The sequence below is a fragment of the Pipra filicauda genome, unplaced genomic scaffold, assembly GCF_003945595.2.
Source record: "Pipra filicauda isolate LSUMZ 115617 unplaced genomic scaffold, ASM394559v2 scaffold75_size2874737_pilon, whole genome shotgun sequence".
In the NCBI taxonomy this organism is placed as follows: Eukaryota; Metazoa; Chordata; class Aves; order Passeriformes; family Pipridae; genus Pipra; species Pipra filicauda.
The window spans coordinates 2804035-2830195 of NW_024104931.1; the positions used below are offsets into that span (position 1 = coordinate 2804035).

The 26161-nt window shown below is 39.9% G+C and overlaps 1 protein-coding gene and 1 long non-coding RNA gene across 2 annotated transcripts in view; one reads left to right on the top strand and one right to left on the bottom strand.

The window, feature by feature from the left end:
* The window catches only part of NRXN3 (neurexin 3), a gene marked incomplete at its 3' end in the record, with an annotated part of 360826 nt that overhangs the window by 299596 nt on the left and 35069 nt on the right, over positions 1–26161 (top strand). The window contains exons 9-10 of the mRNA XM_039389692.1: positions 12547–12985; positions 18379–18762. Coding sequence (XP_039245626.1) covers positions 12547–12985; positions 18379–18762 — 823 coding nt within the window. The remainder of the gene's footprint in view (positions 1–12546; positions 12986–18378; positions 18763–26161) is intronic.
* Positions 14171–15977, bottom strand: LOC120324908. The gene is made up of 2 exons (XR_005566599.1): positions 15888–15977; positions 14171–14288 (listed from the first exon to the last, which is right to left on the bottom strand). It is a non-coding gene; the product is annotated as an uncharacterized LOC120324908 (long non-coding RNA).

Consider the following 26161-nt stretch of genomic DNA (forward strand, 5'->3'; position numbering starts at 1 on the left):
TATGCTCTTGCTTTGTGAGCTACTTTCAGGAGAAGAGAAGGATAACTGTTACCAGAATGACAAGCAGTTTGTTGGTTGCACACCTGCCTAAGAACAGAATGCATGTGGGAATCCACAGGTAGATGATGTGCATTTTTCTAATGCTAACCATAAGCACACATAAATTTACTGTCCTGGATAAACATGGGTTGGGCATCTGTCAGTGGGTGGTGAGCAATTGTGATGCATCACTTGTCTGTCTTGGGTTTTATTCCCCTCTCTTTTGTTGTCTCCTTTTTCACTTTATTATTATTATTATTTTATTTCCATAATTAAACTGTTCTTATCTCAGCCTACACGTTTTACCTTTTATTTTATTTGTGATTCTCTTCCTCATCCCATTGGGTTGGTGTGTGTGAGCAAGTGACTACGTGGTGCTTTGTTGCTGGCTGGGATTAAACCACAACATCGTAGCCTAAAAGTCACAGGTGAAGAGACAAGTACACATATACACATGTACACACATACAGTAGCGTGTGTACAGGTACTGTTTAAAAATAAACCCATATATATGCATAGTAGCTATTAATAGAGAGACCACTGTTCAAATCTATTTGTGAGTATGTAAATACATATGGCTTCTTATGCATGTATGGACAGTAATGAATATGTTTATGTAAATGCAAATATACATAGGTACATCTTGGCAAACAAATATAGCATGTAGATTGATTACGTGTCCAAACATCAGCCACCAGTCCTGCACTGAGAAATATAGATGTCCTTGCTTCCAGGATTTTTTTAAAAGTTTTGTGACTATGTCAGCCATTTCCTCTTATTCCCTTCTTTTTTCCTTCAGTGGCCAATATAACTCACAGACAACCTTTTTTGGTATTTTAGAAAAAGAATGGCTGACTGATTTCTATGTATTTTACTATTTTTGACAACACCTGCTCTGTGCAAGGAAAATAAAACTGCCATAGAGGAGACACAGTAGGTTCTTTGAGTGCCACATAGGTGGAACAATAATTTCTATATCCTGGTTAATGTGGTCTGGGTAATAACCAGAGCAGAACCCCATTCTCAACCCACTCCTCCAAAGTAGGTGAGTTCAGAAATGGAAGTTCACCATGTTCTGGGACTGTTTGCTGCTGACAGAGTAGTGTCTCAATGCTCAGTAAAGGTAGGAAAGGGTTGTTGGGACTTAAATGACTAAAATGGATGGAAAGTCTAGTTAAACAGAAAGGTTTAGAAGAATTTTGGCCAAATCCTGATTAAGGCCCATTTTGTTTTTTGCTAGTATTTAAACAGTGTAATCTTAAGATCAGCTATAGTTCATTCTTAAACAGTAAGATAGTACTGAGCAAAACACAAAATGTAAGTGTTGTAAATTAGGCTTGTATCAAATAAGCTTTCTTAGATGTGAGATCAGTCTCTCTTAGATGTAAAACTGAGCTCCACACAGTGGAGATAGGAACCCCATGCCTCAGTGAATTAAAATGGCATTGTAGTAAAAGTAAACAAACTGAGGGACTGGTTTATTGCCATTTAATATTTACATTACAAGATTTTGAAGCTGAAAGAGATGAATCTATGTCACCAAAATATTTCCTCCAACTATTTCTTAGGTACATGGTAGTAATTAGGAAGAAGGGATGTTGTTTCTTACCATCTATTGACTTGTTGTATGAATTCAGTTCCCTCTGTTTTACTTTCTCATTCTGTAAATCTGGGGGAGTGGGAGATAATGCAATATTAAATAAATTAATGCCAAAACACTAATAGTCACAGAGTAACTTAAAATATTCTGTAGAAATTTCTTATAGTTTCCACAATGGAATGATGTATTTTTTTCCAGCTCTCTTTGGGAAAAACCTCCTTTTTTGGTTTTGGATGTTGGTTTTTTGTTGTTGTTGTTTTGTTTTGTTTGGTTGGTTTTTTTGAAAGAAAAAATACATAGTGATAGGTGGACTTCAGAGACGGTATTGAGAGTTTTGAAAGCTTTCTGTGTTTTGCAGAATCAGGCCTACTGTGTAGGGAAACCAGCTAATCAGGTGCCTGTTTTGTCTGGTGCTCAGTGCTGACTCCAGTCCTCACCTCTCTCCTTACCAAAGAGCTCTCTCTGCTCCTGATTGCAGCAGCCTACCTACTTTGAGAAGGAACTGTAGTCTGATGCTGGATTGGGTGCTCAGGCCCTTCTGCCTCCTGTTTCTGCTTCTGATTTCAGTGCTTCCACTGGAACATGTCACCCTTGTTTGTTTTTTTTTCTTTCTCCTTTCACATGCTTTCCTTAATGGTAAGGAAACACTGTGGCAACAGTTCAGGCTGCAGTGACTGCTTCCCTATCCCCTCTCGTGCCCCAGGAGCTGCTGGACTTACAGTTTCCAGGTCAAATAAGGGATGAAGGTGAAGTTCTGTCAACAGCCCTGGTGGATGTTGGTAGTGCCACTGGGCTCTTTCCATGTATGAATACTCTTCCCCTAGAAACCTGTAAAGATGGTGGGGGCAAGGAAGATGGTTTTGTCAGGAAGGTTTTCTCTGAAGACCAGATGAAAGCATATGAGCTGGTGAGGGGGAACTGTTCCATTCCCAGCCTTCCTTAATTGGTCTCAGACAGTGTTGCACTATGTACTAAAGTGACTGCTGCAGCTGGGTAGCTTCTGACAGAAGATAGATATTTACTTTTAAAATTTTTTTCCCCCTCTTCCTTTCATTAATGCTACAATCTGTAGAGCTGGAGATCACAGGTGAGAGAGTTTTTAGAGACACATAACGAACTTATGGTTCTTTTTGTCACATGAAGATGGGAATTATAAGAAGACAGTATTTTTCTCTCGATGTCTCTTGCAAGTAGGGAATAAATTATATTCCCTGCCCTCTACAGCAAATATTCAAGAAAATACTTAGCTCATCACCTCCCTGTTTTTGTACAACATAAGGCCCAGCTGAGATAAATGTTTGGGAAATCCTACCTGTGGAGGGTTTGAACTTTGTTCCATGCTATGGAATTTGAATAGAGATGAGCAAAGAGATCCTGGAGACATGTCAGTGTTGGCAGGTTTTTGCACAGGGCAACAAGAGAGGCATTAAAAAGTTTAGAATCCCATGGTATTTTGGTCTAGACATACGGAGGCAGGTCCTCCTCCTCACCAGTCCATCTTACCTGTGAAGTGCGCTGTGACAGATGGTGTCAGCTGTGGGATAGTGCCATCCTGCCAATGGCACTTCTCCAGCATACCCAGAGTGTCTTTGCCTCCCTCACAGGAGGAGAACCTAGCTGAAGGTAGGCCTCTTTCTTTGGCTGACATTGCAGTTGGAAGGAGATACCAGTGCCCCTGAGACCTTTGTGCTAAGGCTGAGGGAGGGAGACATATGCTGGGATGCAGCACCCTCAGGTGTTATCATCCAGCTACAAACAGTGACACCATCCTGCTTCAGTGGCACCCCTCCAAGTTTGTAGAGTTAGTCTATGCAATACTAAATAAAAATACTTCCTCTCTTGCTCTAATCACACTGTTATTTGAGCAATGCTCACTTTTAGGCATGTGTTCTCCCATATGTAATGGTAAATATTTTCAATTTGTTTTTTGCTGGACAAATGACAAAAACATAGAAAACGGCACTGTGGCTGGCACAATTGGCTTAGCACATTGGAAGCCTCAGCAGTGAGACTAATGCTTGCCTGGCATATGGAGACTGAAATATCTTCTTGTACCTGCCAGGGATATTCTAGTGAAGCAGGCTCAAGGCATATTGGCTAGAGAAGATAGGTAGTGGAGGAAAAACTGCATACCTGTGAGCTAGCAATATCTATTCAGTATTTTCACAGAAGACGTTAAACAACAGTAGTGTTCTCATTAAAACACATTTTATCACTGAAGTGTAAAGCTGAGTGAAATTAAGAGTTTCTGTTCCAAAGGAGTTCCTCCAGCCAACATTTGTTTTCATTGCTGCTGGTGAGATTTTTTTTTTTTAAATGGAAATCCATCAAATCTTCAAAACTTAATCAATATGTAGTATTCTGATATTTTCTGATTCAAGTTATTTCGTATTGATTATTGAGCTGACCCCAAATACTCTGGAGCCAGTTTAACAAGAACTGTATTTTCCTGTCCAGTTCAGTTCCATGTGGTAACTGTCCTATAGCGCCCTTGTACCCATTCTCCCAGAGGGACCAGACTATATGATTGAGCTGCTTTGTGGCAAAAGCAGTCATGTGTCTCTGCTGAGGTCAGGTGGGACACTGTCATGTAAAAGCATTTCCCCAGGGAACGCAGACCAGAGGTAAAAATGGGGGTCGCTATTGACAGTAAATGCAATGCCTGGAAAATACTGGTTTATGTTATGGTAAGTTCATGCAGAAGTTTTCTGTTAAGTCTGATGAAACTAAACTTGCCATTTTGGGTTGTTACGGCTTGAAGTGAAGCATTTCATTGCTAATTCTCTGCTCGGGAAATGGAATTCTGTGTTAGGAAGCCGTCCTGATGGAAACATTCACCCAGCCATACTAAACAGATCTGTTTCCTGAGATAGGTCTTTTGTACTTGCACAACCTTAGGTGGATTTGAAATACAATGCAATCATTAAGTGGAGTTTTATTTGCTAAGTCATTGTCTGATACAATTTTCAATGTCTTGTGTAATAAGGTTCAAGCCTTAAATGATCAATGGGGGCATCCTAAAATAATTCCTCTCTGCCTTTCAGATGAAATCCTTAAGACACTTGACAGTAATCATTTCCTCACTTACTCATCACTGAACCAAGCTAGACAGATTTAGCTTGTGCTTGCTAGACAAATCTGAGATTTCAGGATGCACTTGGGAGGAGCAGAGTATTCTGTAACTGGTGAATGTCTATATAAGCTTAATACCGAAATGAATGTAATTGAAGTCAACTGCTGTGTTCTGGTAAATAAGCTGCTGTGATGATGATTTTTTTTTCTTTGAGCTCTCAAGCCTTCATTAGCTAAGAAGGTCATTAGTAAATTTAAGCTCTTAAAATCTGTGAGATGTCAGAATTGTGTTACTATAAGGTTTATTCTTCCTTTCTGTGCATCAAATGCTAGGAAAGTCTTTTGCTATGGAAAATTTGCCCTTTCACATGTTCCTCTGCCCACCCAACACAGACTCATATAAAATAAAACTGGAATGAACCATGAGAGGTTATCTAATCCCTTATGCTTCCACCATCCTGAAACAAAATTGATGACATCTGAGTCTCGACAAATATTATTTTAGCTTGTAATTAAAGGTTTCCAGCAATGGCTGCTCCTCAGGCAATCTTTTCCAGTGCTCTGCTGTTCTTAAATTAAAAAAGCTTTTCCTAACATCAGTTGTAACACTTTCTTGCTGTAATTTTTGCCAATTATTTCTTGGCCTTTTCAGCGTAGATACAAAGAAGAGATTGTTCCGTTCTGCTTTGTAGCAGCCCTTTTCTATTTGAACACTGTTATAATGTCTCCTTTCAAACTTTCTTTTCTTTTCTAGAGCCCTGATTATTCTTCTTGCTCTCATCAGGACTCTTTCCAATAATTCCACTCCTTTCTTGAAGTGCAATTCTCCAAACTATACATGATTTCTAGCGGAGTACAGTGCTATTTCCTTCTCTGCCTCCATACATTCCAGAATGCACCTTTCAATCATTGGATGCACCAATGAATGATTTTCTGTGTGTAGCTGTTAAGTGTTTATTTCTTCTGTCTTGTTTTACCTCTGCACTGCATAGGCTCAGTGTAGAACATAGGATTTCCTCATTATTGTTTATGGCTGAATATTTGTATACCACAGACATATCTTCTCTATGTCCTTCTTATATGCAGAAACAAATCCAAGATACAAGTTGCTTTTCAGGGCTACCATGAGGTATGACTTTGTCTATGGCCTTAAACAATGTGCTGTGACACAGAGGAACATGTGAGAAGCATCACAGCTGGCCATCTTGGCTTCCTTGTTCTGCAGCTTTTATTCTTCTCTGTTACTAGGCCAAATGGAGGTTGAATATAACATAAATAAGAGGAAAGTTCAGTTTGTGTGCCTGAATCCACAGTTAAATGCCTTAAACACTTTGCTGTATTTTTTCTCTTACAGATTTTGGCTAATGAGCACTTCTGCAAAACCAATTCCATGAGCTCAAATTGACCACCATGATGTGAGGAATATATTTTAGAAAATATTGAGTTTAGGTGACTTTTTCATCATTGCTTAGAAAAATTTGTGGGAAAGTGATATTTTAATAAATCCAGAAATGATACCTTATTTTCTGTGATCCCTTTCTTCACTTATTGAAGAACTTGAAGTTTCTGTAGCAAGAAAAGAAGAGGATTTGATCCTTCCATCACAAATGAGTATTCATCCTCAAATAATAGTTCATGCTACAGCCAATTCTACTTAACCTTACTGCCACCCATGCTGTGCCTTTTATTAGCTGGGGAAAGTGCTTTAGTCTTTGTGACTAATGCAGAATCCTTCAGAGCAAGAGATGCATTTCTCTTTCAACTATATAAAGGTTTCTGCCCCCTCTAGACAGTGTGATCCCTTTTATTTCCACAAATAAATATATATAATTTCTGATATTCCCATCATGTTTTTCACAAGATGTAATTGTGGGGTCGTCAGTAACACCACAACGGCCTCATGCCCATGCCTGGCCATATGCAGACTCCATGGCTACTGCCGTATCACTGATGGCCATGCAGCCATTGTGATATCACTTTTTGGATCAAAGGATAGTTGTGACCACAGTGAAATCCTAGGTCCTCTGTTTTCTGTATCTGTTAAGGAAACATTCTCACTAAACCAGCTGAAGAAATTCCACCGAGCCTTTTTCAGTCTTTTTGTTGCTGGCACCTTGAATCCCTTTCTCCTTATATCCTACTTCAGGGAGTGCTTCTCTGTATCTTCCTACAAGTCTTCTGAAACTAAATCAATCTCTTTTCTCTTCTGCAGTTTTCCATAAAACCAGAAGTTACTCAGAGCCTATAATTGATTTGTAAGGTGGAAAAAAAATAAATTAGGGAATCTGGAAATAGTTCTGCATTATTGTTTAGGTGTTCTACTCACCCTGCTCCTATTTTTAGTTGGGTGTTAAGGAAGCTTTCCCATCTGACCATCTAGGAGCCATTCTGGCAGTTACACTCACAGCATTTAAGCTGGGTAGAGGCCCCTTTGCAGCTACACACACCACTCTCACAGCTGGGAAACACAGGTTTCCTTACCAGCTTGACCTGAGGTTTCCCATAGCAGATCCTTAAAATAATTTTACCTTGGTGCAATAACTAAATAACAAAATAACAGGGTACCTCCATGGAGGGACCCTGAACAAAGCCCTCACAGTCTAAGTGCACCAAAGTCTGGGGTTTTCGGCTCCTGCTATGTCTCTGAGTCACCTGAGTCTGGTCACCTGGCTGGGCCAGGGGTCCTGTGCTCTTTGTTGTGCAAAGGGCCAGCACTAGTTGTGACCTCTTGCCTCAGGCTCGTGCCACCCAGAGCTCAAGCTCAACCTGCAGCTTGCACTGCAGTGGCACACTGAGCTCCCTGCACTGAGTATATTCCTCAACGCTGAGTGAACACGTATTCTTTGTTAAACATAATTCAGATGAAATGGAGGATTGCATTACTTTACTCAGCATAGCACAAATCATATTTGAGTCTTATTTGTGTGGTTTCAGTTACTTTTCATCAATGTTCAATATATTGTTTTTCATTACAGGTAAATTAACTCTTTCAGTGTAGTGAATGGTGATTGTGTTTGTTTATTATCTGATTACAATTGTTATCCCAGTGAACAAGTGTAGCAGCTTTAGTTGCCCATCACTGAAGCCTTGGATTGCTTCATAGATAGTCTACCCCAAACAGAATGTAAAGTGCTTTTAACTGGTGTATTAGTTTCTACTTGCTCATCAGAGCAGGCTAGGAAAACACAGTTCTGATAAACCAGTGAGTAAACTGTAATTTTTTTAAGCTGCAGAAACTTGTCTGGTTCAGTGCAGGTGCCTTTAAGGAAGTCTCAGAAAGGCTCTAGTCTGAATGTCTTGCAGTTATCCCTTCTGAGAATTGATATGGACAGTTAGTGAAGGGGGCAGCCTGTGACAGAAAAAAGCAATTAGTGATACATAGAATAAAATAGGTGAAAAATTTGGGTGAGCTTTGGAAGGGCTCTTCATAGCTAGCTAAACATATGCAGCCTTCAAGTTATTGCTCTTTTCCATGGTGGTCATCTAATTTGCCAGGCGATCAGCAGCCATTTCCCTTTGGAGCATCCCTGCATCCAGCCTGCACTGGAAATCATATTTCCTCCTTAATAGAACCAACTTTGAGAGGAATTTTTATATTGGCCACTGACCAAGTTTAGCACATCATTTTTCCTCACTTTTTGTTGCTGCCTCTCTATCTGCAACTTCACTTGATTGCAAAGAGATGCTTTTCATCATTGTGAAAAACCATCTGATTAGAGCTCTCATTAACCCATGAGTGAAACTTCTTATAAGTTTAGCTGTAGAAATTCCTTGAATGCTTCAGAATTGCAAAGTTGCCATTTTTAAGAAACCTCAAAATTAGATTGTCTATTTGTTTTAGCTCTGCCTAAAACAAACTCATCTTTCTCAGCAGATTATAGGAAACACAATTTAATGTATATTTTTTTTTCCCCTCAAGATGTCTCAGATGTCATGAAATTCTCCTGCTGATTATCAAGTCCATGTGTATTTGGACTGTCCCATCCCTGACCATCCATTTATACTGGTCAAATTCATTAAGCAAAGGCATTGAACAGTTAATATTCCTTTTTGAAAGATTGTTTAGAAGCAGTCCTCATGGAAAAGGAAAACCCAAATTTTTTATTATTCTTGTTTAATTTTTGGAATAAAAGCAATTTAAAGATTGGAGGAATGGCGGTTACTTTTCAAATGCTCTGTGCATAGCTTTTGCTAGTAATTTCTTTTCCCCTTTCTGTTTTCCACCTTCCTTCCCAAAATAACTGTAAGGTAGATGTGTATGTCTGTATCGAGAATCATGTCCTTGACTCCCTCAGACCTTTTCTGATACAAATATCGGACACGGGATGAATTCAAGCTTGTCTCTGTTTGAACAGGTGAGGTTGTGTTTGTTTAGGAAGCATCTGATAAAAAGGGGCACTGTTTTATTGCTTGCTTTCTTCTCAATTGCTATAGAAACCGTGTCCCAGAGTGACACTATGTTCAAGTGAGGGACAGCACTCTGGGTCAGTCATGGCCTCATTTGGAGTTAGAGGTGTGGGTTTCAATCAGTATTCTGCCATACTACATAGTTCAGAGGTTGCTCATGACACTACAAGGTAGGAAGTGCTATGCAGATTCCTCTGGTGGCAGAAAGCTTCCTTGGTGAAACTTGAAAATTTTTCTTCTCTGGCTTGCAGCAGTAACTCTTAAGAAACTAGTTCTTGAAGCTTATATATTTGAACTATAGAATCAAGTTTTTTTGTCCAAGACTTTTTACTTGCCTTCATTTTTAATGGTATGTTGCAAGGTAGGATCACAAACACATGAAAATATAAAACAACTTCACTGAAAGCACTGGTGACAAGTGAGACCAGAATTGGCAGCAGCATCTACTCCTTTACCAGGCAGTTTTAACAGCTGGGAAGGATGTGTTTCATCTGTCCTGGAAACTGCACTGAAGCATCTGTTGATTTCATTAAAACACAAAGATTCATAGGTTATGAGGCCAGAAAGAGCCATTATGATAATCTAGGCTGATTTGGTATATAATTAATTCCTGTCTCACTGTATCTTTTAGAGAAAACAAGATACTATTTTAATTTAAAATTTGCCAGTAGCAGAGAACACACCATAACCTGTAGTAAATTATTTCAGAAGCAAATTACCTCATGTAAAAATAAGTCATAATATTTTAAAATGTGAATTTCTTTAACTTCAGTTTTTAGCCCCCAGATTCCACTGTCCCTTTGTCACATGAACTGAAGAACCCTCTATTGCCACATTCCATTTTCTGCACAGGTACTCACAGATTGTAATCGGATCACCTTTTAACCTCTACCTATTAAACAAACTGAATTTGAATGTTCTTCACTATGGGACATGCATTCCAGTCATTTAATTATATTCCTTTTTTTTCATTCTTGAACCTTTGGTTTAACAATTGAACTGTGGTTATCAGGAGCTGCCTTAGCATTTCTCTGTTCTTGCCAAGGATTTGCTTTAGTTTTACACCCAAGGATTATTTTTATCCTTTTCTTTTATTGTGCTGAAAGTTCTGGCGTACCTGATTATATGGCAAGATATTAATGTCCAAATGTGTCTTTCAATAATACCTCAAGTCAGCTATGGAAATAGTTACACTTTTTTCCTTAAACACAGGTGCTTTTTAGATTTCTCAAGCTAGGATTTTTTTCTTAAGAAAAAAATTTAGAACAACAAACACTTGCATAATGGAGATTCTGATTGGGGTGGATCTGTTTCTTTGAAAAGATTGAATTCAGAAATCTTGTATCTATTCAACACCCTTTATCTTCTCTTCCTCAGGTCTTCCTTTGTGCTTGCTTTCTTGGTCTGTCCTTTCAAACTTACTCTCAGATTCTTCATTGTTAGTGACTTTCTGGTTTACTACTTTAGTATCAGTTTGTGTACTTGGTGTTCATTTTTCGTTCTGGTTCTTTTTGACCCTACTTCCATGACCTCCTGTGGCAGCAAGCTCCAGAAGTGCACTACCTTCTGTGTAAATAAGTACTTCTAAAAATCCATTTTAAACTGACTTCATACAAGTTTCAGCGAGGGCCTCTAGTTCTATTACTGCTGGGTTTGGCACAGAGCAGTTCTACATTAACCTTCTCCATCTTCTATAAACTTCAATCCTATTTTCCCCAGTGCTCTCCAAGTATGAGTTCTGGCATTTTCAGGCTATCCTCATAAAGTATCCTGCTCCATCCTCTTAGTTTTTCTATTTATTTTCCTCTTTTTCTTTGAGAAGCAGAGACGGGACTTCATGCAGTGCTCAGAACTAAAGTCTGACTGAGGTGCACATTATTGTCTGGCAAGAGGGGAGGCTGTAATGCACACCCTTGTTGTGTCAATGAAAGCACGTGTATGGTCTGTCTAATGAGAGCATTTGACATGGTTAATCCATATCCATACAATGAAACCAGTACAGTCCCAAATTTGAAAGTGTATTTTAGTCCTATTGCAGCTATTAATAGACTTGATGTTTTTGAAGCCTGCGTGAGGGCAGAGCACTTTATTGGGAATTGGAGTAAAACAAGCTACTGTGGGTCAATACTGTCCTCTGCTGGGAGGAACTACAGCTTTGTGCCATGTCTCCAAATGGGATTTAATAGCTGGCTTCTCCTTTCGCTCTGTGTTTTGCCTTTGCAAAGGAAAATCTGATGCTGTGCTGACTGCACTGGGGAAATTCTCCTTTAATGCTTAGCAAAAGCTGGAAATTCTTTGCTTACTATGAATGTGATGAATTTTGATTTCATTGACTTTTTTCATCCTGAAGTCACCTAATTTAGAAGCTTATCCCTCATTCTCTTCTCTCACCTTCTAATATTTACTGCATGTGCATTTCTCTGACTTCCCTGTCCTAATTGTAGAATTAACAATGCATATCTACTTTCCCTTCTTTTTCATAACAAATTGATGACAACTCATCCTGATGGCATTTTGAAAGCAGAAATCAAATGTGTATATACTATACCTATTAAACACAAAGTATTTTAAAATAATAACTCCTTAGAAGAAATAAGAGTCTTCAGTAGTATCACAGAACATAAATACAATAAAAATTGTGTTAGTTGAAGAAGTGCTTTTGCTTACTGTGTATGCCAGTTCTGGGTTTAGGAAGCATGGAGGGGGTTGAGAGGAAGTACAGTTTACAAATATTTCAGTTTTGTGCTTTCTTCAGTTCCTGCCTGTGTGAGAATGGCATGGGGCAGAGAGGAGTCTGCTTTCCAGGAATTAATTCTGTACCTGTTTGTGCATGTAGTGATATAAGATTCCTTGATAAGAGAAATTCTAAGTCTTTTGTTTATTTTTTTCTTTAGGAGCTACAGGGCAATCACTAACAGTTCACAGCAACTTGCTGAAATTTTTTTGCATCTCTCTCCTAGTAGTTAAGTGGGCTTGTAGGAATAATAGCGAAATGATAGTGGTGGTACTGAGTTCCCTGCTGTGGCTAGTAGAGATGGACATGGAGGTTACACTTTGTTATGTATTTTGTATGGGATTTATGCAAATATAACAGCATGATACCAGACATACACTGGATTTTTTGTACAAAAGCTTTTACAGCGGAGTGGGCCTGTGGTAGAGTTAATTGTTCTTAGTGCCTTTCAGTTAAATATTCTCTTCTGACTGCTTATGTGACCTATAGTTATTGCAAAGTACCCGTTGCTGTCATTTCTATACACACTCCTGGTTCAACTCTCTCACTCTGTCTTGATGTCACACTCTTGCACTGTCTCCTTTCTGCTCCCCCCTGCCTTTTGGAAGAAGTTTATCTCCCATGGCTGAAAGTAACTGGGGTATTTGTATTGTATGCAGGATTGATGTATGATGCTTTTCCTTGTGTCTGGCAGGTTGTTTATAAGAATAATGACATTCGTCTGGAGCTGTCTCGCTTGGCACGGATTGGTGATACTAAGATGAAGATCTATGGGGAAGTGAAATTCATATGTGAAAATGTGGCTACGCTGGATCCCATCAGCTTTGAGACACCTGAGGCCTATATTAGTCTGCCTAAGTGGAATACCAAAAGGATGGGCTCTATCTCATTTGACTTCCGAACCACTGAACCTAATGGACTGATCCTTTTCACCCATGGCAAACCTCAGGAGAGGAAAGATGCCAGAAGCCAGAAAAATACAAAGGTAGACTTCTTTGCAGTTGAGCTTCTAGATGGAAACCTCTACTTGCTGCTGGACATGGGTTCTGGGACCATCAAAGTCAAGGCCACCCAGAAGAAAGCCAATGATGGAGAATGGTATCATGTGGACATTCAACGAGATGGAAGATCAGGTAGAGTGATGACTGTTTCTTAAGCAGATTCATGTTTCAGGTTCAGACCTAGGGCTGTATATTAATTCTCAGAACCTTCAAAACCTGTTAGATATGAGTCACCTTCCTAAAAAAACTTGGTGCTACTCCAGTGATGTTCATCCAGCAAAGCAAAGATGTGATGAGTAGATTTAGTGTGAACTTTGGATAGCACATCCAGAGGCGGTCTATTAATATTTTATTCACAATCCTTGGATATTCTGGATCTATCTTTTCAACTGCATGCATAGTTATAGTGACAAATTCTTTATAGGCCATGGTAAGGTTTAAGGTCCTCAGAACCACTGTTCTCACTTTGACAAATTTCACTGGTCTCATTTGGGTTTCTGCAGCTGGTGTCTGGTCATGAGGAAAATAAAAATAATGGACACAACCAGACACAAAATTATGCCAACAAATCAACATTTTCACCCTATTCTGTTCTGGAGTTCTTCATCTCTTCTGTTTCTTTTAGTATTTTGTAGTTTTCAGTTAGGCTTCTTTACATCTTTTGGATGCCAAATTCTAATGAGTCAACATTCAGTGGATGTTCCTTTTTCTTGCCTTGCAGCTTCTCATTTTCAATTATGTGTTTTTGTTTATTTCTAAAAATACACCTACCTTGCAATTACCAAGAGGTATTTTGTTTGTTTCTAGTGCTGAATATCAAGCTAACATACTCATGATATGCTCTGAAATTGTGGAGAACAAAAATGATCAAATACTGCAACTTCATCTTGAGAATATGTGAACAATTGTAGTCGATTTTTTTTCTGAACCATTGGGATCTCAAAGCCTTCCCTTCAAAGGAAATTTTGCTTACATTTGCAAGTGGATTTGGGTTGTCTGGTGATCTCCAGATGATAGTTTTAGATCCCAAACTTGATTTTTCCAGTTGCTGAATACCATCAGTACAGAGAACATTGCTAGAATTTTCTTCCCCTGAGTTTTTAAAAGAGCTGACTTTTAGATACCACGCAAGGCCTAGCTGTTTGAACAGGTCTTTGCCTGAAGCTATTTTTTTCTTTGATGATGTGAGTAGTTTCTTTGTATTTGGCATGGTGCTCTACTGGGACTTAATATGTGTGGTTATATATTGCTATCTCCTAAAGACATCGATAGGGACATTTTACAAAGGAAGCCATAAATAAATAAGTGGAGCTTTGATTTCTTTAGAATTGCTAAAATTTAATTAGCCTCCAAGGATAAACTCAATTAGTTGCATTCAGTACTGACTTCAGTTTTGCTTGCTCACTTGGTGACTGTCTCATCCCTGAAGAGACAACTGCAGAGGGAGAAGAAAAGAAATGACACTAGGCTCTCCACAAAGAATGTTTGTAAAACCCTAGGAACAGGGACACGTGCATTTAAACTAGGAGGGTGTGACAGACAGCACTGCTAATTGATGAACGAAACCGTAGAACTGACTTGTTTGTCACTTGACAGGGAGATTTGTGATGTTCTGGACATTGATTAGAGGTAACAAATTTTGAATTAGAAACACTTTTCTCAATAGGAAGGAACATGTTTGTATGTTCTGGTCCCTTTTTTTTTGTTTTTCTAAAGTATATTTTCTGCTGACAATGAATACTTGGTTAATGATCCTAGTGACTGATGTCTTGTGTCTTGAGAAAACCAGGGTACTGGCATTAATTTCTTTACATCATACCCTTTAGCAAGCATCAGTCACTCTTATTCAGTGACACTTGTGATTGACATGAAAAAGGAGTTCTGGATCTCTTCTTGTTTATTCCTTGGCTTTTCTCCCACATGTGGAGTGGAGAATGGTTATACCTTGATTTTTCTTTTCCCCACAATGTGGATGCCTGTCGTCTAGAAACTGAATTAATGAATTTACTTAATTGAGGCTAACAACAGCCATTTGGGTTTAATGAGCTAGTGACCTAGAGGTTCTGATTTTCTTTACTAAAACAGACAAGCCTTTGTTAGGCGTCATCTCTCCCGTTCTTTTTCCCATTTCTCTGATAATCCAAAACTTCAGGTTCTGCTGAGCTTAGTAAAATAGCCTAAAAATCCACATATTCCCTGTTGTGATGCACTAAGGCAGGAGCACTAGCGTTGTGGGAGCTTGGCAGTCATGCTCAGATAACCTCTGGCACCTCTAGTCCCCTTAGACCTTGTGTATGCTTTGGTCTGTGTTGGCTGCCAGAGCAAGAAAAGCTGTTTTTGTCTCTCTACTCTGACAAAAGCTGGTAGCAAGGACTTGGGCACCTAGTGTCCTGTAACCCTTCTGTCTTTGGGGAAAGCTCCCACAAAGTGTTCACAAAACCTGTCACAGTTTCTAGCTGGGGAACCGTGAGCTTGTTACACAAGACAATATTTTTAGCTGGTCATCAGCTACACAACATACATGATGTCCCACCCACTCAGACACTAAAAATCTTACTGGAAGGTTTAATGTACAGTTGCATCAATGCACTGCTTTGTATGCCAGCTCTGCCCTCAGTAACTGTGGTATTTTGGTCTGTTAGTTCTTTAATCTTGCATAAAGTGCCTAAGGCGCTGGAAAGGAAATGCTTGGATGCTTCTGATTTCTCAAGATGGATTTGGATCAACTTGGATCTACTCTAAACAGAGTTGCAAATATGGGATTTGGGGGGGAGGGAGGGGAAGGATGTCAACTCATGGAAGTGCTTCTTCCTAGGGTCAATTCAGAATTTCTCCTTCTTAGCTGGTTGGTCTTAAAAATGCTGTTCAGCCAAACTAGTACCATCTCCTTACAAGAATTGTTGCAGAGTGGAAAACACTGGCAGAATGTTTCGATTTCTCTCTAGCCTGTTTCCATTCATCATCTCACCATCTTTCTCCAGGTTTTATACTTCTTAGTATCCCACATTTCTTGTCCTTTAGGGGGTTTCTTTACCTTTGTGGCTTTTGCAGGTGATATTTTTTCTCTCTGTAGTAGCAGCTGTGTAGAGCTCAGTGTTCCAGTATTTCTGCAGGCTGCTTTTGAGAAGTAGCAGCAGAGATGCTGGAAGGGGGACTGCAGTTCCGTGGCTCTGTGACACATTGCCTGTGCGACTGTATGTGTATTGTCATGTGTTCTCTTTTCTTACTTTGTAAAAGAGAAAATGCCTGTGGTGCTGCAGCTTGTTTTTACAAAATGATTCATCAAATAACTATTGTTCTCTTTGAGCCTTTAATTTGTAATGCCTGTGTTGCTTCTGACACTCTGCTGCCTCTGACATTATTCCTCAATTATTCCTGAACATCACACACATGAAATCCCTCGTGTTTGTGTCGTACGTGCCATTCTCTTAAGAGGACACCTATTACAACTGAGAAAAAAGTGCGTATACATGTCTATACTTTCTCACAGAGACACAAAACAGGGCTAATTCTATTAACTCTCCCACCTTATTTTAGGGGTGTAGATAAAAATGCAATTATGTGAAATTAATCTTAAAGCTTGGATAAGTGTCTCTGAAGACAGACTATCTTAACGACAAGGCAATTGGATGTGATGATTTATAGCTAGGGAGAGTGAATTGCTGATTTTTAGATGAGTGTCTGATGGGCAGATGCCCCTATCACGAAAGCTGCTAAATACTCTTCAGAAGAATACACTGCTCTGGGATGTGAGAGATGTGCATTATGTTTTCCGTTTTTCTTTGGATGCATTGTCTGACCTTTAACAAATAAATTTGCTTTTCTGTATCTGTTTCATATATTCTTATTTATTTATGTATTATATGTTCTGATTATTTTATGTGCTGGGACAATTTCTTGAAATATATAGGAATGGTCTCAGTGCAGTATGCCCACATATTGCTTGGAGCGTATGGAAGCTACTAAAGTTTTAATAATAACTGTTCTTCAGAGATAACCTTTGTCTCTCTCTACCTCAATTTTCCTCTTTATAAAATGGAAATTAGAAAACTTTCTTTGTAAAATCATAGAATATTTTACTTTGGAACAAACTTCTGGAGATTTCTAGTTTAGTTTAGACTTTCTTCAGGGTTGTGTCAGGATGGTGATTCCACAGCTTCTCTGAGGTTTCTGTTCTCATGTTTGACTCTTCTTGTGGTGAAAAATGTCCTTTTCTATGGAGTTGGAGATTCCCTTGTGTGGTGGTTTAGGAATAGTACTTCCCAATTTAGTGCCCCCACCCACGCTCTCCAAACCACACTGCCGCTTGCTCGCTTCCCCTCCCCCTCCCCCCCCGTGGCAGACTGGAGAGGAGAATTGGAGGCACAAAAGGTGAGCGTCATGGGTTGGGATAAGAAAAATTTACTGGAAACAGCAATGGGATAAAATGAACAGTAGCAGCAACAATATTGGTAACAAAAGTGTACAAAAGAGTGATTCTCATGCAAAAGTGCTCACCATGGAACTTGACCCAAGCGCAACCACGCCACCCTGACCATTCCCTCTGGCTGGGCACTAGCACCATGCCACCATTCCCTCTGGCTTGGAACCATTGTTGCCCCGCTGCTCCATCCGCTTGACTGGAAGGAACACGCTTGACTGGAAGGAACCCCTTCTCCTGGCAAGAGAGCCCCTCTCCCCCACCCCGGCAATGATGTGAGATCCCCCTTCCCGGCTACTGCAAGAATTAACCCTGTCCTGGCTGGACACCTTACTGCAACTTGTGATCAGTGTCTCTTGTCACACAAGTGCACAATGCTGACTCCTGTTCAGATCGTTGCCTGCCACATCTCCAAGTCCTTTCCTGCAGAGTTGCTCCTTAGCCAGTTGGTCTGCAAACTGTACTTGAGTGTGAGGCTATTCTGACCCCGGTGTAGGACTTTGTATTTTTTGTTTTTGATTTACATCAAATATTGCTATCAGTCCTTTGATCCACCTTGTAAAGGTTTCTCTGAATGGTAGCCTAGTGCTTCCTCCAATACATCAACTATTGTCCTCAAGTTGATGTCGCCTACAAACCTGATGATGTCTATTTAGTTCCATCATTCAGGTCCAGGTTTGGAGGTACTCTATGTAGTGTGAATTACTATTCTTTTGCTTATCTTTTTTCTCTCCAGTCCTATATCAAAATCCTGTATGTTCTCAGTAAGTCTTTGCTTTACTGGATGAATACTATTGAATAATGCTCAGTTTTTACATATTATTTAGCCATTGCACAGTTATGATTCTGACTTTATAATGCAATTTGGGATACAGACACATGATCTTCAGTCACTGCAGGGAAGTACTTAGGACCTGTAGTTCAAGAGGAGACAGAGCTGTGTGAGAGACACACAGCTAACATATCTGTTGGAATTGCATTTGGATAGGGAGGAATCTTCACTCTCCTATGCTGAACCTTAAACCTCACTCAGTTACTGGAAAAAAGTGAGCTAAACTGAGACTGTAATTGAAAGTATTAATGCCTTCTTATCCTCCTCATTTAGGTACTATATCAGTGAACAGCAGACGCACCCCATTCACCGCTAGCGGGGAGAGCGAGATCCTAGATCTGGAAGGCGACATGTACCTTGGTGGGCTGCCTGAGAACCGGGCAGGACTCATCCTTCCCACAGAGCTCTGGACAGCAATGCTGAACTATGGCTATGTCGGCTGTATCCGAGACTTGTTCATTGATGGAAGAAGCAAGAACATCCGGCAGCTGGCAGAGGCGCAGAATGCTGCAGGAGTCAAGTCCTCCTGCTCCCGCCTCAGCACCAAGCAGTGCGACAGCTACCCGTGTAAGAATAATGCAGTGTGCAAGGATGGCTGGAACCGCTTCATCTGTGACTGCACTGGCACTGGCTATTGGGGTAGAACATGTGAGCGAGGTAAGTTGAATTTTCTGACCTCATTTACACAAAGCTGAAGGTGCGCTTTGAGAAAGAGAACAAAATCCAGTGTTCTCGTGAGACTTTTCCCTGCCCTTGTTGGTCTTCCCAGTGATAAAGTCCACTCCCTACACGCAGAAGACTTTCTTCCCTGATTGTTTCCTCCCAGTTTTTCTACCTTCATTTCATTAACTTACTTTGCCACTTCACTCCCTAAGCCTTCTGAAGACCTTGTCTTCAGGTTCCAGAGTTTCTTTGGCTAAGTATGGTTTGTGTCCCGAGGCAGAAAATGCAGATGCATGTAAGAAGTCTCAAACAAATTTCTGGAAACAGTATCAAGTGTGAACTTAAGTTACGGAGATTTTTCTTGCGTAGGACAGATGATGAATCCCAGTTCTATCTAGTCTTGCTCTTTTTCTGTCTATGGTAGGATTTCCTTGATGGCTGTTTATGAATAAAGGCAGCTAATGAGATAGTTCTAACAACAGCGTATCTCTGAGTTCACCTCTGATAAGGTAAAACTGTAGGAGATTGATGGAAGATTTTCTGCATCTTATTTGTGCTTACTCTGAATGGTGATTTAAAGACATATAATTGGAGATATGAGGCCCAAGTGCTGGTAGGCAGGCAAAACTTTGTGTGTTGTAGACCACATGGAAAGGAATTTACTAATGTAAGATATCTGAACTATATATTTCTCAAAATATTTAGGTGGTTCCATTAATTGTTGTTATCCTTATTATGCTGCTACCACCATCAGAATGAGGTAGGTTAGTGACTTTAAAGAAAAAGATGAAGGTAGGATCACTTAGAAAAGAAAATACTCCCTATATTGAAACCAATCTTTCTGTTAATATTTGGCACTGCGTTTGGGCTGAACTGCATTCGCAGTACACCCAAGAATTAATTGTAAACCATTAGCAGAGTCTTAAGGCTTTCAACCCCTTCTTTCTATCACCTTGCTTGGCACCATGGTTATAGCACACGTCTTAGAATTGGAAATTCAGATATTTTTGGGCTTCTGTTGTAAATATTTGAGCAACTCTTTTCCCACTCAGTGTCCTCCTTATGCATTTTTTAATATTGATCATAGTAGCATGCCACTTATGAGAAAGAGCATGTAAGTAAGGTACAGTGCATAAAATATTAGGCAGAATTGAGTTTTGTAATTCATTCTCTCTCCACAGAATTTTCTTCTTTGTAGAAAGTTTTTGTTAATGACCAAAATTCTTTAATAGACTTTATGGGATTTTTAGGTTTTACAGCACAAGATCTGTGATTTTTCATAAAGCTACTCACAGCCAGCAAGTCGTAGCATGCTGCCCTAAGTTGCCAGTGAACCATCAACACTGACCAGCTCTGTGATTCAGGAGTTTCTGAACTCTGTCTCATGTTCATCTCCTGGACCTGGCTCACAGAAGAGAATCCAAAGCTAAACAGTGACATAAAGAACAGGATTCATCTCATGTACCTTTAGATATCTACGGTGTTAGCTTTTACTTCTTTTATTGTCAGTGAAAAGAAATCAGTAGGTTAAAGGCATGTAAGCATTTTAATTTGTGAGAAATGAATCTCAAGTCTGGCTTAAGATCCATAACTTGACTGTGTTGTGACGAGCATCAGTCTGAATTAGAAGGATACATTTATGAATGAATGTCTAGTGTGGGAACTTGAGGTCATGATAAATATATTTTAGATTCAGAGTGTATTTAAGGTAAACAAAACTGTGATAATGTAGTTAGGACAACATAAAAGATGTATGCAAAGGTCCTAATCCTGAGAAACTCATTTTGTCCATAATCAGAAACTATAGACCCATTACTTGTTTAGTGCCAGTGTCAGGCGAAACATGGCCGTAATGCCCGATGTTCCTCGGCAACGCAAGAAGCGGCTCACAGGGAATAAATATTTGAGACTGGAGAAATAAAAAAAGTTGTACAAATTGAAGTGGATTTGACTCCGGAGCATTTATTGTGGTGTTACATAGCAGGCTCATACTGCTCTGATACAACTGCTTGATGTCAGACAACTGATGTCACATTTTGCCTTAGTGAACAGAAGCGCTGCAGGCTACTAACGATAATACTTTTAATTCTCCTGGGCTGACACCCAAGGACTATTGCAAGTCCTGACTTCAACTGGCCTGTGATCCAAATACTGTTGGAAGGAGAAAAGTTGAGATGTAGACTGAGAATGGAATCAAAGTGAGAGATGCTGCCATGCCACAGTGGCACTGCTGCATTGTGACTAATGAGCTGCCACGGGACAGGGGCAGCCAGGCTGGCTTGTAAGGGGAGGGATGAAGACGGAGCAGGCTAGATCTTCTAAGAGGGGACATCTACTGACCTGCTTTTCCAGTCTGCCATCTCTTATCTATCACTCTCACTTTATTTAGTTCTTACACTTCTGTCCTGTTAAAAGAGGAGTGTAACTCCTACAGCCCAAGATGTAAGATAAAGGGTTAAGGGGCAGGGGAACTTGAATAAAGAATCTTCTATGCTTGGTGACTATCAGGAAAACCACTCTTTATCACAAAGCAAAGCATATACTTAACATTTAGTTAAAGTACTTAAAATAGAAAGGACGTATGTACTGCTTTAGGAAGAAAAGCAGATGATTCAGTTGTTATTGATGGTAAAGTCTATCTCCCACTTTCCAGGTACAGGATTTCTACATTTATAATGCTGCATTTCTCATACGTTTTATACTTTGCCGTGTGAAGGACCATTATACATTTAAATGGACTCAAAAAGCAAATTGACTGTGTCGGTTAAAAAAGAGGTTTGTGTTCCTTTTAGTCATGGTGAAACAAAACAAATACACAGTATGCAGGAAACTACCTCTATCTAAAGCTTGTGGGAGTTTGTCTTGTCAGTGAAGTAACACCTCTGTGTATTCAGCCAGTTACAGTGGATGCAACATGGACTTTGGTTGCAGTGATCTGCTCAGGCAACGCAGATAGAGAAACCTTTCTGTGACTGGAGTTTCATAGGGCACAGAACAGAGAACTGCTGCCAAGGCCTCAAATTCATTCTTACAATTCCAGTACCTAATAATTCACTTGGTATTGGCAGTGGTGTAAGCAGACAAAGGTGTTATCTGTCTTAAAGTGTCATAATTTCTAATAGTAATAGTAGTTTCTCCTTGGGGTAATTGAAATTTCATAGAAGAGATGGAGTGAGAAATGAAAAAGACCAGATTGTGCTGAGAGGATATGAAAGTGCAGTGGGGTTCGTGGGCCAGACATACTCAATGCCAGGCTGTGAGGCTAAGCAAAGGCAGCAGCAGCAAATTCCCATTTCACACCTCCCACCACAGGCTGTGCTGACCAGGTAACACACTGTTAGTTATTTATTTTCTTAAATCCTTACTTTCTGTCCTCTGCTATCTTTTCATAATGGTTCTCTACTAACCAGTCTAACTCAGTGTGACAATATTGCAAATCATATGTGAGAAGAACCTTCTTAAGCCACTGTGAAAATTAAGGAGCTGCTATAAACATAGCAACATTTGAATGAGTTTCTGAAATGAGAGATTCCAGAGCAGCTGTTGGAAGGAAGTAGCTGGTGGGGCTATCCACCAGGCTAGGAAATAACACTGTTGGCTTTGCAAATAGAATGAACTATCATGACATGCTTCTTTAGATGCCTTGGATAAGTACTTTTAAGATAAAAACGTAGAAGCCTGTCAATGAGGACTTGTACTAAATGTCTCCATTCCCCATGAAGTCAGAGAAGGGAGGTAGTTGCTTCTCAGGAGAAATCCAAAGCAATAACATCATCTGCTTACCTCCTTTTGTTGATTTGCCTGTTTTCTTTTATTGCTTATGTGGAGATTCTGGTCTGATAATTCAGTATTGCTGCACTCCAGAAGTGAATTCCCTGTGCTGCAAAGGAGTTAACAGTGCCAAACTCTGAGGCTACTGGACTAACAAAAAAGAGAATGTCTTGTTTGGGAGGGATGAGGGGCACAAAGCAAAGAAATAAAAGGAAGCTAATAGACAGGACACAATTCCTTCTGTAAGTGGTGCTCTGACTGCCTTGGAGTGTGGTCACAGTCTCACCTCCCCCTGCTCCCTGAGCTCTCCTTCATTCCTGTTATATATGGTGAAGAGAAAGATTTAATCATGTCAGAAAGACCCCTGAAATGAATGGTAGCTTTTTCTTAAAGGTCGGGCAGGCACAATGAAGTGGAAGTTATAATTGCAAGTGCACACTGAGACTTTGTACTGAGTTTGCTAGCCTTGGGTTGTGATGTGCTGGTCATTAGGGAAAAAACTTGGTGCCTGTTCTGTTGGTAGTATTTAATCATTCTTGCATCCTATTATTATAGGATATACTCTATTATTTTAGAAATAATAGAGTACCAGGGAAATGTCTGCAGCGCCGTGTCTCTTTTCTGAGTACCTTGTTTCAACAGGTCTGCTGTTTTGCTAGTTAGTTTGAAATGAAGGACCAAAAATATGTGTAATCCTCTCGGAATGCTCCCCAAATGCTTTCTGATCATGAGTCGTTGGGCAAGCTTTGAGATAAGTGACAAGAAGATTCTTCCAATGCAATGGGATGCTTCCTCCTGTTGCATGTGAGCTGCCTTCCCAAACTGAGCCCAGTAGAAATTAGGGTGAGTTGCAAGTCTTGACAGCAAGAAGGGCTGGAGGGCTCTTGTGGACATGCAGAAGACTGGGAAGGGTTAGTGCGGCTACTGTGAAGCATCTTTGGTGTTTTTTTTAAGTACTTAATGTCTTCTTTACACTTTGCCTTCCAATTTGTAAGTATTTGACATCAGTTGCAACATCAGGTCACTACAGCTACCTGTTAATTGGACTTAAGATGTCAGAGGTAGGAGCTGGGATCTGGCTCATGGAGGATGATGTACCACTTTGCTGTGATTACAAAGGACCTCCTCACAACTTGTGGACTTTTGGGAAAAGGAACCTAAAGCCCTGGCATTAAACAAGCAGAAGGGGGCCCCCTGGTGGTCTAGTGGTTAGGATGCGGCACTCTCACCGCCGCGGCCCGGGTTCGATTCCCGGTCAGGGAACCCCTCCGGGCAGATGGAGCTCGTCAGCCCTGTAAGGCCATCCATCTAAGAGACGGTCACTCTAAACAAACCTACGTCCTGAGGACCTCGCTGCCACCATCCGAGCTTCACTTGGCCCCGGCAGTTGAACCTTAGGATTAAAGGGTGGGCTCAGTTCAGCGCACACTGTGTCTCACCTAAAAAATCCACTGCGCAGGCTCGAAGGGTTAATGACCTTTCCCAAATCTTCGTTCGCGAAGACTGGCCATACGTACACAAACAAGCAGAGGAGGGGACTGGGTGTTGTACTCAAATTAGCTATTTTCTCTAGCTGCAGTGGAAATGCCATGGGCTCAAAAAGATGCATGAGGTCTACTTGGTGGATCCTAAAACCTCTGCATGCTTTCCTTCTATTGAAACACGGTGACAGGGACTGCAGAGGACAAAAGCCCAGGAAGGACACAGAGCAAAAGACAACTGAAAATCAGATAATTTTAGGCCAGTAAAAATCAAATGTTGTTGATCACTCACTTTTTAATGCTTTCTCCTACTTAATTGACTTGATTAGAGTTTGGTGGTTTTTTTGTTTGTTTGTTTGTTTGTTTTTAGGGTTTTGTTTGTTTTGGTGTTTGTTTTTTTGTTGTTGTTTTTGGGGGTTTTTTAGGTTTTTTTTTTTCATATACTGATAATATTGGAAAAGACAGGTTGTTATGAGACTTCTGACCATTTAAGACTGAAATAAAAGACACTGAGGTTTAGATTTTAAGCCTCCAAAGTTAATTGCTCAGAACTGGAAGTAGCCTGAGTCCTTTCCAGGTAAGGAGGACAAAACAGCCATTTCCTTTGTTGAGTGGCACCCAATATTTATTGCAGCAAGACAGAAATACCTCATTCCAGTTCTTCTCCCAAAGGCTGGAATCAGGAGTCCTTCCTGTTTGTGTCTGCTCATGGATGGACAACTAACACCTTGAGAAAACCTGGCTTTTTCTGTGTTTTGTGGCATAGTGTCTATGAGCAGCGATATACCTGCTGGTAACAACACTGATGTTGAGCATAGGGCTACACATTTTATTATCTTTGCAGCAGAGTTTACTAAGAATGACAATAGACATCTGTCCATTATGTATGCAATAAAGGGAGATGTTGCAAAATTACTGGTAATTAGAAATGCTACAAAATCATTTACTATGTAGTATAAGTGCTGCATGCTTTGCTGTCTCAAGTGCAGGTATCAGCACAGATTTCTTTTTTGTTTTAGTGAAGATGTTTGATGATGATTACATCTTTGAAGGTTTGCTTAAAACAACTCAAATGTGTTGATGGATTTTGACCTGTCCAGACCTTCTGAGTCTGCAGTGAAATGCTGGATAACTGCTGAGAACAGATTTTCCTATAGTAATGATGATTCCCAGGAATGATAAACACATTAGGAGAAAGTCTTTACTGCAGCGTTTTAATGCTTTTAATCCTTGCTAGATCTTGAATAGTCAAAGACTTTAAGAAAATCAAAACATCAGAATAATTCTTATGATTTCATAATATAAAGTGAAAGATGTTAGAAATCGGGTCTGTTTTGGACCTCATCTATTTGATGCCTAAAATGGGAGAAAAAAATCTCCAAATAATATTAGTATAGATAAGGTAGAGAGCAGTTCTTTAATGAAAGCTTTCAGGTGCATGGAGTATATAGGTGCACACACACACACACACACAGAAGTCTCACACTTTTATAACTTTAACTAATTACCATTTCTAGTGGGTACATCAACCCTAAGACCACTCTTGCCCCTGGTACCACCCTCAGAACTGTTGGAGCTCCTCCAAGGGTTCTGGACCCTCTATCTTGTTTTGTCTACGATATACCTTATTATTCTGGTCCAGGTGCATATCCCAATATCTGTCCTTGGAAAGACTGTTAAACAGAAATTCATTGGAATGTTGCACAAACCGTGAGAAAATACTTTAGTAACTGTCTAAAGTGTCTAAGGTGAAAGAAAACTATACAACTATATTAAAATCTACAAAATGCCTAAAAATCTTAAGGCATCATATTCAGTGACTATCATAACATTTACCAAATAGTCTCCAAACTGCAGGAAAAAATACTCCTTCTGAATTTAGCAAAAATTTTCATGCAATACTTTCACATCCATTTCAATTTTTCTCATTAATTTTATAGTAAAATCTTCACTAATGTGATCTGAAGAATGTTAACTTTGCTAAAGGCATTTGTGTGAGAAGTTCATTTTCTACTAGCCATCAATCCACTCGTAACACTATTCCCTTTATGGCTGGCCCAGGCAGCTATGTCTGTGGGAGATGCTGTTCACAGTCCTACTCTTGAAACACAGGCTTGGGCTTTATGTGATTAGCTCCTTTG